At 39.0% G+C, this 20,387-nt stretch overlaps 1 protein-coding gene across 5 annotated transcripts; it reads right to left on the reverse strand.

The window, feature by feature from the left end:
• Positions 1 to 20,368, reverse strand: LRRC34 (leucine rich repeat containing 34). Of its 5 annotated transcripts, none has more exons than XM_058426435.1 (11): positions 20,234 to 20,368; positions 15,746 to 15,863; positions 14,885 to 15,006; positions 14,723 to 14,787; positions 14,143 to 14,226; positions 11,331 to 11,459; positions 7,963 to 8,058; positions 3,746 to 3,900; positions 3,215 to 3,370; positions 2,498 to 2,624; positions 1 to 841 (listed from the first exon to the last, which is right to left on the reverse strand). In XM_058426435.1, exons 2-11 carry the CDS (start codon positions 15,817 to 15,819, stop codon positions 638 to 640), a joined length of 1,212 nt encoding a protein of 403 aa, XP_058282418.1. In that variant the 5' UTR covers positions 15,820 to 15,863; positions 20,234 to 20,368; the 3' UTR covers positions 1 to 637. The 5 variants fall into 5 exon arrangements, with proteins under 5 accessions (XP_058282418.1, XP_032029859.1, XP_058282415.1 ...); XM_032173968.2 differs by having other exon boundaries at positions 19,929 to 20,261; XM_058426432.1 differs by lacking the exon at positions 20,234 to 20,368 and adding an exon at positions 19,929 to 20,090 and having other exon boundaries at positions 11,331 to 11,456.
• Between the last annotated feature and the right edge of the window lie 19 nt (positions 20,369 to 20,387).

Raw genomic sequence — 20,387 nt, forward strand, 5'->3', positions numbered from 1 at the left:
TATACTGTATGCTTCCATTTATATAAAGGTCAAGAACAGGCAAAACTACTCTGTGGGGTTAGAAGTCAGGATAGTGGTTATCTATGAGATGAGAGTGGGAGAAGCTGGCAGCACTGACTTGTTGGGAAAGGGGTATGTATATGTTTATATATATTTGCCTGTATTTATGAAATTGTTATTAACATCTGTCTGTAACACGTAAATAGGATAGGTAGAATACTTTTTCAGCTTCTGAACTTTGAAACCCTTTGAAAGTCACTGATAATTTTCTACTACAAACCTTTTTATTGATACTACTTAATAACTTTCAGTGAGATACCTACAATGACCTTTACTTGTATGCTATTTCACTACTTGGTTATATTTTCATTATAAAAAGAAATTTAGTCTAGTTCCTTGGCCTCTTTCTCCAGGGTTAGAATTTTAGTCTCTATATTGTAAAATTTCTTTTAAAAAATTACCCTACTCAGTTTTTCGCAATAGACAGTTATGCAAAGTTTAATACAGTTAAAAAGTTAGTATCTTTTACACATTTGAAAAAAGTGACTTGTTTTAATTTGTAAAAGAAAACAGGCTATAGAATATTAATCTCTGTGAAACAATAAGACAAATGTATGAAAATTATTTTAGAGCTTTTTCATGGCTGTTGACCTACTGGAACAAGAGCAAAACCTGCATTAGATGAGTGGTCATAAGATTCTCCATAAGTTGATGTCCAATAATAATGCTTTTTAAGGCCATTGGAGACTTCTGCAAGATATACGCGTCCATCTACCACAAATGGCTCCACATCTGTATTGTCTGGTTTTAGACGACCCATTTGAATTAAGTGTGAATATGCCTAGGATTTTTAAGAAAAGAAAAACTATATCATTAAGAAAAAAATGTATTCAATTTACAGTGCTTAAGGAAATTTAAATATTCAAATTAGCTGTGCTAATTTGTAGTTTAAAATAAAATACTCTGAATAACATTGCTGAATTTTAATATTTTCCAGATATTGTAGGTAGATTTTTATTCATTTAATTACACAGAATGAAATTATAATGTTGCAAAACTTATTTCTAACTTTTAATGTATTAGACATGTTTTGTCATTTTGTGACTCCTAGAGTTAATTTTCTATACTACCAATTTTGTGGACCAAAGCTCCTATGGTCAAAATTTTCAAGTCCCACGGATGTTCATAAATAGGAATAGGTAGGGGGGCTGGGTAGGAGGGCTATTGTATACATTCTCAAAAGTCTGCTGATAGCTAGTTACCCATTCCTCAGAAAAATTAAGGGAATCCCAGATTTGGACATACAATTTATATATAGAGTTCATGACCCCCCCCGAATCTAATCTACAGATTTAGGCTAAGAGAGACAATTCCATAGTATTGGATGCTGGCCTATTAATTATTTCTTCATTGTAGAATTTTTATACTTTCTTTTTTTTTTTTTTTGAGACAGAGTCTTGCCTTGTCACCAAGCTGGAGTGCAGTGGCACGATCTCGGCTCACTGCAACCTCTGCCTCCTGGGTTCAAGAGATTCTCCTGCCTCAGCCTCCCAAATAGCTGGGACTACAGGCTCCATGCACCACCACACCCAGCTAATTTTTGTACTTTTAGTAGAGACGGGGTTTCACCATGTTGGCCAGGATGGTCTTAATCTCTTGACCTCGTGATCCCCCCGCCTTGGCCTCCCAAAGTGCTGGGATAACAGGCATGAGCCACAATCCTTAGTATCTGTGTAACAGAGCCATACAAACATGTTGAACTGGTTTGTCAGTAAGGTTGGCATTATGGGGAAAGATGGAAATTTTGACATTAAAAGATTTAAAAGTCAAGTTGGTTTTTGCTTTAGCTTGTCATTCATCATTAGTTCCAGTTCCAGACCCAACTTATTCAGCTACTGGTGTGTAGAACCTAAAGAATTATGGATGTTTTCCTAAAAGTAAGGGTTGGTTTTTTGGGGAGGGTCGTTTAGACAACACTGTATGTTTTATTACTCTTTTTAGTGGTGGAACTTTTGTTAGTCCTTTTGCAAATTTTTTGAATTTTAACATCTGCTTTTTCCCCCTCATTCTTTCCAGATGAAAACTGTTACCATTATTTCTGTTTTGAAAGTAGTATCAAATGCTGTCTATTTATGTGAGCAACATGCCAAATATTTTGATAGCTTGTACTCTATCTCTCTCATTCCATATTTTGGTATAATTATTAGGGAGCAGATCAGAAATTTTGCTACATCTGATCAATAATTATGATTTTTTTTAACCTTAGAGGAATTAGAACTGTGTCATTCAGTGATGTGTAATAGTAATACATAGTTTTAATATCTTTTGTTATTTCAACCACCAAACTCTCTAGTAGCTAATTTTAGGACTTATGTTAATTATCAAAACTGCAGTGTCTCACTGTGTAACCATTTCTGAGGCACCTGTAAATAATAACTGATGTTACAGAGATGATCCCAGAAAAAGCCTTCAGTGAAGGAAAAAACTTAAAACTTACTACACACGTAGCCTCATCAAATTTGTTTCCCCAAATGTAGATATGAGAGAAAGCAAGATTTGTTTTCATTGATTGTGAAAGTGCAACAAGTCCTTCTCCCTCTATGTTGTTGCTGACTACTGACAACCTGAAACCAATAGTTCCACAATAATACAAAAATTAGCAACATTTATTACTAGCATTTTCTTGTGTAGTCTCAGCATTATTCTTCAGTATGTTGTAATGTAGTCGTAAAAATACTGACCATTTAATTCCTAAAATCCAAGAAACTTAGTTTTCTAATTAGATCCTTAAGGTACTTAGTAGAGCTAACTACATTTTGAAAGTTTCTGTTTTATATTATTCAGTAAATGTTTGGGTGGATAGCAGATATATTTTTCTGGATAAATGCATCCAAGTATCTTATTCTTTAGTTCATTCTTATTTTTAAAAGTCTTGATCATACTGAATGCTTCTGAGTTTTCTATTAGAATTCAGGATAAGTAATATAAGCAATACAGATTTTCTCATTAATTTGAAGGAATCGATAATAGAATCAGTCTAATTGTAAAAGACATTACATTTGAAAAATGTAACTGTTTACTGTAACTTAATACTATGTCAGTTTAGAAGCTGAGTTTTCATATTTCATCATAATCTTAAGAGTTAAGGGGATTGAGATTAGTATTTAAAAATTTGCTTTTCTGTTATTTTGATTAAATATAAAACCATACTAACGCTTTAAGACTCCTGTTGTGTGAAGTGAGAGTTTCACTGAGATAGTTTGCGCCTGCATTTTCTATTCTGTTAAAGGAAAGATCTATTACTTCCAGGGTAGTGTTGCTTTTCAGTACATCAGCCAAATACACCATTCCATCATGAGTTATTTTGTTGCTGGCAAAGGAAAAATAGTTACATTTGAAAATATGAAATAGTGTTTTTATTCATAGTGATAAGATGCTTGAAAACTTAAACAGTACTTTCTGTTTTAGTAAAGGTTTATTTTAATCACTTGATTTCCAAGAAAGTTAATGAAAATTCACCATAAAATATTGCTTTCATTCTTGTTTACACAACTAAATTGCTCATTTATGTTACTAAAAGATAGCAGTATTAAATATTAAAGCTTAGGACAAAGGGTTGACAATTGGTTGCAGTTTCTAATCGTTGGAAATAATGTCTAACAAAGTATCCCAAGTACCATGAATATTTATATAGATTATTCCCATTATTTAACTTTGAATTATTAATGTGTAAATTATCACTTACCAGCTGACATCAAGGTAGCGCAGGCTACTGTTCAGATACAGTGCATCACATAACTGTTGTATACCACTGTTTTTTATATCATGCTTACACATGTGTAGTGCAACAAGACAGTGATTTTCTTTCAACATGCGGCCTACATGGACTGTAGACTCTTCCTAAAAGTGGATAAAATCTTACTTCTAAAATATAATTTTGAAGTAGTACATGTTTATTTCAGACATATGCTGTTATTTAAATTAGCTTTTTAAAAAGATTATATTGGTTAAAACTGTTAGTCCACAATTTGCATTTGTTTGGTCTATCTTTAAAAAATTATCTTTGCCACAAATAATATTTTTTACCTTCTCAGAAAGTAAAATATAGTCACTGTATTTTACAAGTGCCTGCTACCTAAGTGATGTAAAAGAGGCTGGTTAATTTGGTTTTTTTAAAAAACAATAATCAGTCATTTCAAAAGGAAAAAAAAAATTGGTCCCATCATGTATTGAGCATGTAATCCATCTTTCAAGTCTCTAAACCTTTCTTATACCTTCCATATGTTCCTGAACTTTGCTGTTGATCTCTACTCTTGATGGTTTTCAGACAAAATACAAAGACATTTCCCAATCTTTATTTATTTTTATTTTTTATTTTTTTTGAGACAGAGTCTTGCTCCGTCGCCCAGGTTGGAGTGCAGTGGCACAATCTCCACTCACTGCAAGCACCGTCTCCTGGGTTCATGCCATTCTCCTGCCTCAGCCTCCTGAGTAGCTGGGACTACAGGTGCCCACCACCACACCCGGCTAATTTTTTTGTATTTTTAGTAGAGACGGGGTTTCACCGTGTTAGCCAGGATGATCTCGATCTCCTGACCTCGTGATCCGCCCGCCTCGGCCTCCCAAAGTGCTGGGATTACAGGCTTGAGCCACCGTGCCCAGCCCCAATCTTTATTTTATATTAAGAATACACTCATTAACCCTGTGATGTATCTGATCCTTCCCTTTATATTCATCTCAAATTCCTAAGAGGTTTTACTCTTATTCTCTGATCATCAGAAGACTTTTTTTTAAGTCCCACAATCCAGCTGCTTCTAGGTAAAAGATACATGGCATCAATGAAGATCTGAATACCAGGCATTTTAAGTTTTTAATAAAATCAAAGCATATTTTCAAAGGAATGGCCCAAAGTATTTTGTGACAAGAAGTACTCTTGCATGATTGCTGTATAACATAATAAGTTTTTTAGTCACTGGAAATGCTGATGATGAACATAGATAACTATATGTGTTCTTGTTATATAAAAAGGTACTTTGAAAAAAACTTTAAATGAAACCACATAGCAATAGCAGAAAGTACATGAGCTTTATAAAAATCAAGTCTGTCAGATACTGGCTTTACCTTTTACTGGCTATATGACTTTGGGCAAATATTTTCATCTAGCTGAGTCTCAGTTTCCATTTTAGTAAAGTAGCTGAAATTATGCTTCCCTCACAGAAATAAGTTAACTAATAAAAGTACCTAGCACAAAATAAGTGTTCCATAAGCAGACTACAAAGCATTTATTATTGTTCAATATTCTGTAATTCCGTATTTGCTGAAATTGCTTTGACACTGAAAAGATACACCCAAAGGAATGCTATGTAGACTAAGATCTTTAAAAATGCAAGCCAACCATGCCAAAGGGATGCTATGTAGTCTAGGAATGTAAAAAAAATACAAACCAGCCACTTAGGGGGTTCCACTATTGCTCTACCTAGTGCCAGGCACAGAGGACAAACTCAGTATGTTTTTGTGTTTGGGCCTTGATTGCAGTTTTAGGCTACAAAGCTTGAAAGCAGGAGTATCCTAATTAAGGGAGGAACTATTGTCAGAAATAGTAAAGGGTTTTAGCCCCATTCACTGAGTTTGTGACTTGATTTGTCTAGAGTGGCACCTGGCATCAGTATTTTTCAAGCTCCCCAGATAATGCCAATGAGCATTAAAGGTGAAGTCCAACATCTTAACAGCTTTTTGTTATCCCATTCCTCCATGGTAATAAAACAGTAAAACCCATAAATGGAATAGATTTGCAGGTTTGTATTTGGGAACAGCAATTTTAGAGCAGAATAGTACCCTTGGGGATAGAGAAGGTAGTGGCTGTCCTGGAGAAGAACAAAACAGGCTAGCACCTAGCTGGCTGCCAGAAGCACCAGGCTGAGAGCAACAAGGGGGCCTGGGCTTTTAATAATAAGCATCCTTAGGTGGATTTAGGAATGATACCACTCAACATATTTTAAAAAGGGATCATGCTTATAATGTGATCTCCTATATATAAACATATTTCCACAGAGATGAAATCCAGAAATTTTTTATTTAGCCCTCAAATCTCCTGTCATGTCCTCAATCTGAGAACCTCCCTACCACACTCACCTCCCCTGCTTTGATTCCGATTACCCTCCTATGTCCCCATGGCACCCCGAGCATATCACTCTCCAGACTTGTCAAGCTCCCTCCACCTAGATGGAAAACTCACTGAAGACAAGTGCTATGTAATTTATTTGACTTTAATACCTCTAGCACCTCGCTAGCATTGTGTCTGGTTTAAGGTTGCATTCAAATATTCATGGTGTGAATGAATCATGAGTGAAGCAATTCACTGCATACCTACTTTGAGCTGTATTTTGCTAGTCTTTTAAGTATTTTTAAAATAGGAATCTATTTGAAGATTCTGAGGGTCTTGTTGAACAGATTGGATTTACGTACATGAAACAACGTGATGTAAAACCGCAAAAATTCTGGTACCGAAAAGTGCAGAGATAACTCAAAGGGAGAGATCTATGTAGGCAAAGAATGTAAAATACATTTCTGAATATGAGAATACTACTTTAAAAATATCCTTAATTCTCAGTTATTCATGCTAAGGGGGAACAATGAAGTAGATAATTTTAAATTATCTAAAGTGCTTTAATCATTTAAAAAGTTCAGAGTTTGGCTGGGCATGGTAGCTGATGCCTGTCATCCCAGCACTTTGGGAGGCCAAGGCAGGCAAATAGCTTGAGCTCAGGAGTTCAAGACCAGCCTGGCCAACATGACAAAACCCTGTCTCTACCAAAAATACAAAAAAAATGAGCTGGGCATGGTGGTGCATACCTGTGGTCCCAGCCACTCAGGAAGCTGAGGTGGGAGGACCATTTGAGGCCAAGAGGTGGAGGCTGCCGTGAGCCGAGATCATGCCACCGCACTCCAGCCTGGGTGACAGAGTGAGACCTCATCTCAAAAAAAATAAAGTTGAGAATTCAAACATTGACATTTGTTGATTGACTGATTGATTGAGATGAAGATGAAGTCTCGCTCTGTTGCCCAGGCTGGAGTGCAGTGGTGCGATCTCAGCTCACTGCAACCTCTGCTTCCTGGGTTCAAGCGATTCTCCTGCCTCAGCCTCCCAAGTAGCTGGGATTATAGGCGCCTGCCACCATGCCTGACTAATTTTTGTATTTTTAGTAGAGACTGGGTTTTGCCATGTTGGCCAGGCTGGTCTCAAACTCCTGACCTCAGGTGATCTGCCTGCCTCGGCCTCCCAAAGTGCTGGGATTACAGGTGTGAGCCACTGTGCCCGGCCAAACATTAAATTTTAAACATTGAACTTTATAAAGTGCTTTGACCATTTACTTTTCCTAATAGCTAGATATATGTTTTTGTTTATACCAATAATAACGTGAGTTCTTATTCTCTAGCTGTTTACAAGTGATAGGAGAAGAAAGCCACCCAGAAGGAGGAAGAAGTCATGAAAGTAGGAACCACGTTTTTACTCATCTTTCTGTCTCCAGCAAGCAGCCTACTGCTTTTCACACACATTCTGCTTTTATTACTCATGATTTCAAAGGTGTAATGGTTCAGCCACATCAATGTAACAAACAGTTCACACTGGGCTCTTATAGTCTGGCCTTTAAAACCTTCACTATTTATGCTTTCATCTTAACTACTTTGACCCTCACAAGTTTACTCACTAAGAACTTGAGTTTCAAGAGAAAAGATGACATATTTGCTGCTTAAATAAGTAATATCTGAAAGCATATTATAAACATCTTACCAAGAATTGATATAATTTTCGTTTAAACATTTTTATAAATAGTAGTTTACAAGATATAGTAAGTACATCTCTAAAAATACAGTGTATCCATGTACCTTGACATAAACTTATAGTAGTACCTTAGTTTTATTCATGTTGTTATATTAACTACCATCACTTTGAATACATACCTGTTCACCATACAGTATAGGTCGGTTTAGGTTTATTGCCTTAATTGCTTGGTTTCGAGTTAGTACTGTAGCAAATGCTATCACACTTTGCATTCCCTAAAAACAGGTAAATTCATTAAGGAAACAGACAAAGTATATAATAATCTCACTACATAAATATTTCAAGATCAGCTATCTGCATTCTGATAAAATTGTTTTTAAAATTTAAGCATTCCTTGCACTTTGAATTGTAAGTTGATCAAATTCAAAAATGAATTGTTACTGTATTCTTTTCTCTTGGCCCTAAAATCTATCTAAAACATGGCATGGGGAGTTTCTTAATGTTTCAGTGTCCATTTCCTGGGTGTTTCCCTCTAGGTTTTTATTCCTTACTCCTCAAGCTTCTATGTGGATCCCAGCTGGAGCTCATACTACTTATCCAACACACATCACTGTGCAAGCACTCTTTTATATTCATACTTTAAGTGTGTGTGTGGTGGGAAAAGGTTACCAATCACATTTTTCACAGATCCCATAGGCCTGTCTTGCACTATCTGACTGGAAGGGCCTAGTCCCCCCCATATCCGTGATGGACACCACCATGTACACCTAGCTGGTATGCCGGAAACCATGGGCTTCCTCTTACTCTGCCATTCCTCTTACCTTCCCATCCAGTTGACCACTAAGACTTACAGATTCTGCTGCCTCCAAAAGATGTCTCAAATTAGTCTGTTCCTGTCCATCTCTGTGGCCACCACCCCAGCCCAAGTCCTCCTCACCTCTCACCTGGACTACTAAGTGGTCAGATGGCTTCTTCTTGCCACCCTTTAATTCTGAACAGAGAAACCAGTGATCTAAAACCACCAATCAGATCATTACCCCTCAGCTTTTCCAGATTTCCATGATTTGCTTTTTCCATGATTTTCATTTATAATACAGCCCCCACTTCTTCCCCTTACCCGTGACCCACAACCCACACAACTTTGCCATATCTGGCCTCCATAAGCTTCTCTACTTTTACTTCGAGGCACTCTTAACTTTGTCTGCTCAGCCATTCTGACTTCTCAGTTCTTAAAACCTGTGACACTTGCTATTTTATTATTCCGTGTACCTCCCTCGTGATTTTTTCCATATCTCAGTATGCAAAATATTTAACACTGTTTTTGTTTTTATTTATTTATTTTTTGAGATAGGGTCTCACTCTGTCGCCCAGGCTGGAGTGCAGTGGCACACTCACCTCACTGCAGCCTTGACCTGCTGGGCTCAAGCAATCCTCCCACCTCAGCCTCCGTAGTAGTAGCTGGCATGCTTGGCTAATTTTTGTATTGTAGAGACGGTGTTTTCCCATGTTGCCAAGGCTGGTCTCAAACTCCTAGGCTCAGGCAATCTGCCTGCCTTGGCCTCCCAAAGTGCTGGGATTACAGGCGTGAGTCATCACGCCCAAACTTACTTTACGCCATTTACTTAATACTTTCCCATTAAATCAACTCACTTTTTCAATTATATTTATTTTAAAATAAAACTTTGTATCACTGCTATAAATGGAAAACCATAATCCCTTGAAACAAACAGAAAGCATCTGTAAAGATAAATATATGAGTATGAAAATTACCTCACTCTGCACCAAGAATGCTACCCATGCCACACTTAGGGAAGCACTATCTTAATGTCTGTGCATGCTGGATGCTCTGCCTGGAAGGTTCTGACATGGACACTCTCCATGAGTTTTTTCTCATCCTTCATAACTCGTAAATATTACCTTAGTAATATAAGTCTTAGGCAACCATCCTGTAGCAGAATTGCTTCTCCCCATTATCAGAGTACTGTCATTTTTGTAGCACTTTCCTCTTATTTCTTCATTGGTGTTTTCCCAACGAAAATACAAGTTTCATAAGGGCAGAGGCAGAGGCCATATGATTCACTGTTGTATCCTTAGTATCCAGCACAATGACTGGTATGTGGAGATGATCAGTACCGAATTAATGTTTTCCCAGAACCACACTGGCTGCATCTACCACCTTAAAAAGTTAATCTTGGCCAGGCGCTGTGGCTCACGCCTGTAATCCCAGCACTTTGGGAGGCCGAGGCAGGTGGATCACCTGAGGTCGGGAGTTTGAGACCAGCCTAGCCAACATCATGAAACCCCGTCTCTACTAAAAATACAAAAAAATATTAGCCGGGCATGGTGGCAGGCACCTGTAATCCCAGCTACTCAGGAGGCTGAGGCAGGAGAATTGCTTGAACCCAGGAGGTGGAGGTTGCAGTGAGCCAAGATCACGCCATTGCACTCCAGCCTGGGTGACAAGAGTGAGACTTTGTCTCCAAAAAAGTTAATCCTTCAGAATCTATTATACCAGAAAGCCCCCTGGCCCATCTTATTTTCATGTCACATTGATTAACCTGAGGCTATACAACAGGTTCCCAAGAGTAGGCCTAAAGATTTGAAAGCATGTCAGAGAAAGTGAAGCCTGGAATTTGAAGACATGCAAAAAAACACATTTTTCACTATCAGGCCAGGTGAAGGTTCAAAGCAACTTTTATCTTTTTTAATAATTTTTAGAGACAGGGTCTTACCATGTTGCCCATGCTGGAGTACAGTGGATGTTCACAGGCACGGTTGTAGTGAACTGTATCCTCAAACTCCTGGGCTCAAGAGATTCTCCCACTTCAGCCTCCTGAATAGCTGGGACTACAGGTGCATGTCATGTCACCCAGCTTCAGAGCAGCTTTTAGCATCATCATTTTAAGTTTTTGTGCTACAATATAAGTAACTACTAAAAAGTATTTTATTTTTGTTTTGAGGCAGAGTCTCACTCTGTTGCCCAGGGGCTGGAGTGCAACTCACTGCAGCCTCCGCCTCCCAGTTTAAGCAATTCTCCTGCCTCAGCCTCCTGAGTAACTGGGATTACAGGCTTCCACCACCAGGTCCCGACTAATTTTTGTATTTTTAGTAGAGACGGGGTTTCACCATGTTGGCCAGGCTGGTCTTGGACTTCTCACCTCAGGTGATCCACCTGCCTCGGCCTCCCAAAGTGCTGGGATTATAGGCGTGAGCCACCGCACCCAGCCTAAAATGTATTTTCAAAAGTAAAAAATTTATATGAATAAAGTAATATTTGTTTAATTAAAGTGAACATGATCTTTTTCTAAAAATTCCATACAGTTTAAGATGAGTTATATAGATGGAAGTTTAGGAATATTTTTATTAAGTATTTTTCTATGTTATTTACTATAGTCTCATAATAATCTGCACTATTATGTCTAGGGGAAAAATACCTTTTCTCTGATATTAGACATAAGAGGCAAAATTAATCATTCATAAGACTCTCATTTAGCTGTTCTCTAATGACCCACTATCTGGATGATTTTCTCATAACCAATTTACTCACCAGATCACAGTCACCCAGATCTAATTTCTCTAAGGATGAATTAATTTGCAGCATTGCAGCAAAAAACATTCCACCTTTATTTTCAATTTTGTTTCCAGTCATTCTTAGGTATTTCAGAGTCCGATTCTTCTGAAAAGGAAAAAAATTTATTTAATAATTTTTAATCCACAGAATTCTATACATTACATGAATTAGGAGACTATATTACTATTTGCAGACTCCAATTTTCATGGAGATAGAACACAATATATTCCTTTTTTTTTTTTTTTTTTTGAGACGGAGTCTCGCTCTGTCGCCCAGGCTGGAGTGCAGTGGTGTGATCTTGGCTCACTGCAAACTCCGCCTTCTGGGTTCACAGCATTCTCCTGCCTCAGGCTCCTAAGTAGCTGGGACTACAGGCACCCGCCACCACGCCTGGCTAATTTTTTTCTGTATTTTTAGTAGAGACAGGGTTTCACCGTGTTAGCCAGGATGGTCTTGATCTCCTGACCTCGTGATCTGCCCAGCTTGGCCTCCCAAAGTGCTGGGATTACAGGCGTGAGCCACTGTGCCCGGCCAGAACAGGATATATTCCTTAAAGGTAACATTCAATCTACCATAATAGATAAAAATCTAGTTTAACAGTTGAGTAGAAAGAATGCCCAAGAAAGAGATGCCCAAGCAATAACCAGTAAATAAGACATATATTAATAAACTTTGACTGGAAAAATCTGTAAATTTATCTTATGAAAATTATAGCACTTCACTTTTTTAAATTGAGGTGAAATTCACATAACATAAAACTGACGATTTTTAAGTATACAATTCAGTAGCATTTAGTACATTCACAATATTGTGCAGTCATCACCTGTAGCTAGTTCCAAAACATTTTCATCATCCCCGAAGTCAGTCCTATACCATTAACCAGTCACTCCCCATTCCTCCTATATCACTTTTAAAGTAATATAATTTGATAAATATTTCACAAAATTACAGACATTTCATCATTCTAATGAGTAACTATTAGGACATATAATAGTGTAAATAATTATCACAATTCAAACCCCTCTGTGATCAGGAAGAAGAAAAGGATGTCCTCTCACCACTTCTATTTAACATTGTACTGGAGGTTCTAGCCAGAGCAATTAGCCAAGAAAAACAAAAAGAAAAACCACACAAATTGGAAATGAAGTGAAACTCTGTTTGTATGTGACACCATCTTGCATAGGGAAAATCCTAAGGATTCCACCAAAAAAACCTGTTAGAACTAACACAAGAGTTCAGCAACATAGCAGGACACAAGATCAATATACAAAAACAGCTGTATTTCCATATGCTAACAATGAACAACCTAAAAATGAAATTAAGAACAACAATTCCACTTACAATAGCATAAAAAAAAGTTAGGAATAAATTTAACAAAAGAAATGTAAGATTTGCACATTGAAAACTACAGAGCATTGCTGAAAGAAATGAAAGGCCTTAAATAAATGAAACATCTTATGTTCAAGGTTTGGAAGACTTAAGATGGCAATACTCCCCAAGTTGATCTACAGATTTACTGTAATTCCTATTAAAATCCCAGCTGCTGGCCGGGTGAAGTGGCTCATGCCTGTAATCCCAGCACCTTGGGAGGCCGAGGTGGGCAGATCATCTGAGGTTGGGAGTTTGAGACTAGCCTGACCAGCGTGGAGAAACCCTGTCTCTACTAAAAATACAAAATTAGCCGGGCATGGTGGTGCATGCCTATAATCCCAGCTACTCGGGAGGCTGAGGCAGGAGAATTGCTTGAACCTAGGAGGCGGAGGTTGTGGTGAGCCAAAATCGTGCTATTGCACTCCGGCCCGGGCAACGAGCAAAACTCTTATCTCAAAAAAAAAAAAAAAAAATCCCAGCTGCTTTTCTTGCAGAAATTGATTAACTGACCTAAAATTCATATGGAAATGCAAGGGACACAGAAGAGCCAACACAATCCTGAAAAAAGAACAAGGACACGCTTCTTGATTTCAAAACCTACTACAAAGCTATAGTAATCAAGATAGTGTGGTACTGGCATAAGGATAGACATATAGATTAAAAGAATAGAATTGAGAGTACAGAAATAAACTCCTGTAATGATGGTTAACTGATGTTTGGACAAAACTGTCAAGACAGTTCAATGGGAGAAAGAATAGTCTTTTAACAAATGGTGTTAGGACACGTGGATATACACATGCAAAAGAATAAAGTTGGACTCCCACCTCATACCATATTCAAAAATTAAAATGGATCAAAGAATTAAAGAGTTAAAACTGTAAAACTCTTAAAAAAACATAAATCTTTGTGACTGGGTTTTCAAGATAAACCTTGAAAACATTAAGCCAGTCACAAAAGGCCACATATTGTATGATTCTGTTTATATGAAATGTCCACAATAGGCAAATATATAGAGAGAGATGAAGTAGGTTAGTGACTGCCAGGGGCTGGAGAGTAGGGGGTGGAAAACATGGAAAGGGATTGCTAATGAGTTAAGGGCTTTTCTTTTTGGGGTGATAAGAATGTTTTAAAAATAGTGATAGTAGTGATACTTGCACATCTCTGTGAATATATTAATACTTAACCACTAAAGACTTTCAAAGGGTAGATTTTTGTATATGAGTTAAATCTTAGTAAAACTATGACTTCAAAAGTGTTCATGCAATGTCTACACTTGAATAAATTAAAGTATAATAAAAAATATACATTCCTACAATATTAAAATAAGTTCACTTCAACATTGGACACTGTTGGTTCCAAGCTATCAGAAGTTAGAATTTCCAAATAAAATGTTAGTTTGAAATACATAAATGCTTACATGCAGCACTTTAGCAATCAATTCTCCACCTTCAGGCCCAATATCATTAAACATGAGGTTTAAGTAAATGAGATTAAGTTGTTTCTACAAGAGAAAAGAAGCTATTACACATTATTATTATTGGAAATTGGTCAATTTTACATACATGTATATACATACACACATACAGTATATACTTTATTTGAACAAGTGTTTTCCTCCAAAGAAAATCTTTATAACCAAGAAAAACTGTATCCTAGCAAAAACAACTACATTAAGGAAAAAAAACATTCTCATGTAATCAAAATATAATTACAATATAAATGAAAGAAAAAACGATATTTAGTTTTGATCAGTCTGAAAGATGGATGTGGTGTATATATTTAATCATGGTGTACAAGTTTGCAAAAGATAACTCAGGAGCTCTAGCTACTGGCTCCATTGAGACCAAATCCACAGTGGGTTTCTAGTATATTTCAAGTGTTCTAGCACAGAGTTGGGACCCTTGACATCAGGTAAAACTAGTGTTTTATGTGTGTGTCATTAGACTAATTGGTTTCATTGTAAATGGAACTAAGGACATTTTGTAGTAAAATAATACCTGAAGCAGTTTCGTAGCATAGTATGCACCAACATCACATAGAAGGTTATATCCAACATCCAGACCTGAAGCACAGATGAATAGAAGCTGATATTCATTATAAAGAATACTTAAATTAGATTCAATGAAAAGCAGGAGGTATTGATTCTTATGGAAACATACCATTAATATACAGACAATTCTTTAAAATTTTGGAAAGAATCCAAAAATCTTCACCTGTAACTCTTTCTACTGGCACTAAGCGATTGTTACCAGCAATGTTTAATGTGATTCCTGCTGCTAGCCTGTTAAAATACAAAAAAACAAAAAACAAAAAACAAAAAAAAGATTTTGAAATACAAACCCAGTAAAGAAGTAAAAGTATGTTTCCTTCATGTATAAATAGTCATATCACAGATAACATTTACTGGAAGCAAGCATATAAGTAGACTTATACAGTATATTTATACCGGGTAACTTAAAACTACTGAACATTCTGCAGACTGCAAAGTGCTTTAAAAGATTCCATATATTTCTCTCTCTCACACACACTCACACTCACACAAACAGTATCCCCACTTTATAGATAACAATACTGAAAACTTCAATGATTTGCTTAGACTCACCCAGCTCAAGTTAGGCGCGGTGGTTCACGCCTGTAATCCCAGCACTTTGGGAGGCCAAGGTGGGCGGGTCGCCTGAGGTCAGGAGTTCGAGACCAGCCTGGCCAACATGGTGAAACCCTGTCTCTACTAAAAATACAAAAATTAGACGGGCATGGTGGCGAGCACCTGTAATCCCAGCTACTCAGGAGGCTGAGGCAGGAGAATTGCTTGAACCCAGGAGGCTGAGTTTGCAGTGAGCCGAGATCACGCCACTGCACTCTAGCCTGGGCAACAGAGGGAGACACCATCTCAGAAAAAAAAAAAAAAGATTCACCCCACCCACACACACAAAAAAGGTTCACCCCACCCACAGAAGTTAAAAGTCACTGGGGAGTAAATATATAGATTTATATATTAAATTTGTATTTGTCTTTCTTACCCCTTTTTAATTTCTTCATCCACTTTTTGAAGTATATGCAATATAAAAGGATTAATTTTCTGGGATTTTTCCATACACAGATTAGAATAATGTTCCTGGAGACCAGATTCTGGAGATTCTGAAAAATATATGCATCCTCTATCACATATAAATTATTCTAGAAGCTTTAAAAAAACCATAAAAACTACCTCTTTCAAATATATGAGTTGTATGTGTGTATAGTGGGGGTAGGGAAGAAAAGGAAACAGAATTAAGGTTAGAAAAAGAGAAGAGAAATAAAAATAATGAATGGGAGAGATCATTAAAATGCTGTTTGGAGAACTAGGGCCATTGAAGCACCCACTGAGGCTTGGCAGACACTGGCTCAAGTGAGCACCCTACGTTGGAAGTGACATAAAGGGAGAACTAAGCTGCATTATGTGCCAGGCCTGGTAGCTGAGGAAAATGACTTCCAAAGAAATTGTATATTTTGTCCAAAACCATGCAGCTAATAAGGGCAGAGTGCAGAATCAAACTGATTCCAAAACCTCTTTCCACTGTGCCCTATTGGGTTACAGTGACTCAACGTTTCTTTCCTTTTTTTTTTTTTTCAATTCAGTATCTCAGCATCCACCAGAGGAAAAGTTTTCTTCAAATAGCTTCATATAAAAACAATTTTATCTAATAACCTAACTCAAAAGGGATCTGAAAAAGCACCTACTCCCACAAGCTTCTTGGATACCCTCTACACCATCCCAAGTTTGAATGTAACTGTCGGTTCTTCATACCAAATCGAGGCCTGGCTCACAGAAGCTCTTCTACCCAGCTTTCCATTTCCTCTTTCTAAAGGTGACTTTTCCCTAAGTTCTTAAGAAGATAGAAACAAAGCAGGAGTTGAGATCTCCTTTCTGTTATACATGCAGCTTTCCTTAATGACCTTACTGTTTTCAGTAATACCTCAAAAGCATCTTCTGCAAGGCCTACATCTTCTGGGGTGGAAGTTATGCTGTTACTTTTCTTAGAAGCACAGGCCACTGTCTTTGTTTTCTATACTTCTACCTTTTGTGGATGTCTTTTAAAAATTTGTGCACAGACATATACACCATGGAATACTATGCAGCCATAAAAAAGGATGAGTTCATATCCTTTGTAGGGACATGGATGAAACTGGAAAACATTATTCTCAGTAAACTATCGCAAGGACAAAAAACCAAACACCGCATGTTCTCACTCATAGGTGGGAATTGAACAATGAGAACTCATGGACACAGGAAGGGGAACATCACACTCCGGGGACTGTTGTGGGGTTGGGGGAGGGGGGAGGGACAGCATTAGGAGATATACCTAATGCTAAATGACGAGTTAATGGGTGCAGGAAATCAACGTGGCACATGGATACATATGTAACAAACCTGCACATTGTGCACATGTACCCTAAAACCTGAAGTATAATAAAAAAAAAAAAAAAAATTTGTGCACAGAGATCTCATTGCTCAACCAGCCTAGCTTTTTAGGAGCTGGCTTCTCTTCTAGGTCTCTACATCTCAGAAATGTTGTTTACTGAGTGTCCTTTGCACTCTGAAGAATGATGAGTTTGCTAAACGGATCTGCAGAACAAGATTTAATGTGAGGAACATTATATTTCAGATGAAAGCAAACAAAATTTTCTTATAGTTTTTAATAACCTTTTTAAAAATAAATTTAATATACTTATTCCAGACAATTTGGAAATTTCTTTTTTTTTTTTTTTTGAGATAGGTTCTTGATCTGCCACCCAGGCTGGAGAGCAGGAGTGCAATCTCGGCTCACTGCAACCTCTGCCTCCCGGGTTCAAGTGATTCTCCTGCCTCAGCCTCCCAAGTAGCTGGGACTGCAGGCACATGCCACCACACCCAGCTATAAAGACGGGGTTTCACCATGTTGGCCAGGCTGGTCTCAAACTCCTGACCTCAAGTGATCAGCCTGCCTCAGCCTCCCAAAGTGCTGGGATTACAGGTGAGCCACTGCGCCCGACGGGAAATTTCTAACATTTAAAAAAAAATACATGTTAATCTGCAATCCCACTGCGAAAGAACAACCACAATTGAGGTCTAGGCATACATACTTCCTATAGTTTTTCTTTTATATGCATATTAAGTATTTTTTAAACAAAATTGGTATCTTTGGATATAATTTTATATGCTGTTTTTTTCAATTAACATTATATTGTAAGCAGTTTTCCCATGTCACTATTCTCTGAAAATTTTAAATAGCATAATTTCTGTCATGTGGATAGATGTACGTATTGAAAAAGCTTCACCTATTTTAGAAAATTTTCATGTATTTAAATGATATTGTAGCACAATATTTCCCAAACTGTATTTTGTGGAATATTCATGTTCTACAGGATGATCAAAGGTGTTCCAAATAAAATAGGTTTTATTATCAAGTAAGTTTGAGAAGTGCTAAAATAAACAAAACTATACACAGACACAACACTTCTCAGGGTATTTAAAACGTGCACACTCTTCAAACTGTTAAGTTTGAGAATAGGGAGGATAAGAATGCTGCATTTCCGGCCGGGCGCAGTGGCTCATGCCTGTAATCCCAGCACTTTGGGAAGCTGAGGCGGGCAGATCACTTGAGGCCAGGAGTTCGAGACCAGCCTGGCCAACATGGTGAAACCCTATCTCTACCAAAAAATACAGAAATTAGCTGGTATGGTGGCAGGTGCCTGTAGTCCCAGCTACTTGGGAGGCTGAGGCGACAGAATCGCTTGAACGCGGGAGGTGGAGCTTGCAAGGTTGCAGTGAGCAGAGATCGCGCCACTGCACTCCAGCCTGGGAGACAGAGGAGACTCCATCTCAAAAACAAAACAAAACAAAACAAAACAAAAAACAAAAACCTCACTTGGAAAGCAATCTAGAAAATGCTGCTTTAGCGTCCTCCCCAGGAAACAAAGCAAGTAGATCCCCAATAGAAGTTGGAGCTGGGCTCCCACTGGGCTTCTTTCTTCCCTACTCTCTTCCTTGGTATTAAGAGAAAGATTGCCCTGAGAATCTCCGAGATTCAGCGCTGCCCGCACCACAACCAAGGCACAGAAATGTGTCAGACTACAATTCATTTTCGCGAAGGCATGAAGGAATCTTCATGAAGATTCATGCCTTCATGAAGATTCATGAATACGAGCTAAATACAGCTAAACAAAGTTATGGAAATATTCTTATTTAACTAGCTAGCCATAGATTTACAGTATTTAAAAGTTTCTGCTACCCTTCCTTTGATTTAAAATTCACCTATGTATTTTGTATGCCAGGATTTTGTGGCACCAATGAATTTATTTCCTATACTGTATTCATATTAGAAGGAAAACAGCCTTCAAATTGTAAGGCAAAAACTAGGAAATAACCCAGCTACGCAGGAAAATGTCAAGAACCTAACCCAAATTTCATTTTTTCATCCACGCCTCTGGCAGCACGTTTTACAATTTCCAGAGAAAGGACTTACTTAGGAGGTAGATCCCTCCAAAACATGCTTTTCTATACTTAGCCAAGCACTGGGAAATCTAAGCGATGAGCATGAGCCAGAACGTGGGTGCCCTATCCAGAATCCGCAGTGTGTACATTTGAACAAGTTGTTATCCCAGCTTAAATTTCCTCTCACGCTAAAGGCAGAGCCTAACACTGCCCATCTCCTGGATGCAGTATTATTAAGCCAGCCTCCGAACACAGTTCCGTATCCACAAACAGACTTTAAAACAAGCATATAAAACGGAAATGGCGGGTAGGGGGTGGCCGTTCAGGGTATGTGCTTAACTTGCTAACGATCATTCATGGGCGCAGAAATATTTACAACGGAGATAGTACAGAGGTGCAAAGTCAGAAACGGTATCAAGACCCTCATGCCCCCCTGTGACCTGCTCTCTGGGACTTTCACAAAAAGGGGGCTGAGAAGAGTCCCCCAGCCAACCCCTCCCGGAGACCCTGAGAGCACGGCGACAGGCACCGTCTGCACAACCTATCGCGCAAAGGGCGGACCCACGCGGCGACCAGGGACTCCTCTCCTGCCCTCGTCTCGGGGCGCCCCAAACCTCTGGCCACAGCTGGGGCTCCGCCGCGCCGCCTTGGGCTGGCGGGCTGCTGAGAGGACTCCGGCCGTGCGACCCCGGCGCCCCTCGCGCGTTTCGTCTGGGCCAGGCCGCGCAGACGTGCTCCCTACTTCTTACCGCGCTGGACCGCCAGGGCCGCGCCCGGAGTACGGGCCTGAGTGGAGGCCCAAGCCGGGGACCTGGCCGGCGCACGGGCGGCCTCCCGGGGGCTCCCCATGCTCCTCTCACCCACTGGCCGCGGCGGCTGCGCTGCCATGGCGACCGCGCGCGCGCGCTTACAGTCCGCCTGCGGCTGTGAGGCGGCTACAGGAGCCCTGGCGCCAGCCTGCTTCGAGTCCCGCTAGCTGTGCCTGCCCGGGCCCTGAGGCCTGACTGCTAAGGCAGTGACCGCCAACTCTGTGGAGGTCCTCTGTCACCCTGACCTGGTTAAAGGCAGCCTGAGGGAGGGCGTCCTGGCTCCTTTGCAGGGAGGAGTTCCCGAGGTTTGAGGGGCTCCGCTGCTGAGCTAGGGCTGGGGCTACAAAGAAGATTATGACAAAGCCCGCTCCTGCAAAGTGTGCACCAGCCTGCCGGGCC

The sequence above is a fragment of the Hylobates moloch genome, unplaced genomic scaffold, assembly GCF_009828535.3.
Source record: "Hylobates moloch isolate HMO894 unplaced genomic scaffold, HMol_V3 SCAFFOLD_13, whole genome shotgun sequence".
Classification (NCBI taxonomy): Eukaryota; Metazoa; Chordata; class Mammalia; order Primates; family Hylobatidae; genus Hylobates; species Hylobates moloch.

Excerpts from the sequence above, each read along its gene's own strand:
- LRRC34 (XM_032173968.2), bottom strand. The coding sequence starts at position 20,067 with ATGGCAGCGCAGCCGCCGCGGCCAGTGGGTGAGAGGAGCATGGGGAGC. Across the intron at positions 15,864-19,928 it reads GGCCCTGGCGGTCCAGCGCG|AATCTCCAGAATCTGGTCTC; the intron begins GTAAGAAGTAGG and ends TATATTTTTCAG. Across the intron at positions 14,227-14,722 it reads ATGCTACGAAACTGCTTCAG|AAACAACTTAATCTCATTTA; the intron begins GTATTATTTTAC and ends TTTCTCTTGTAG.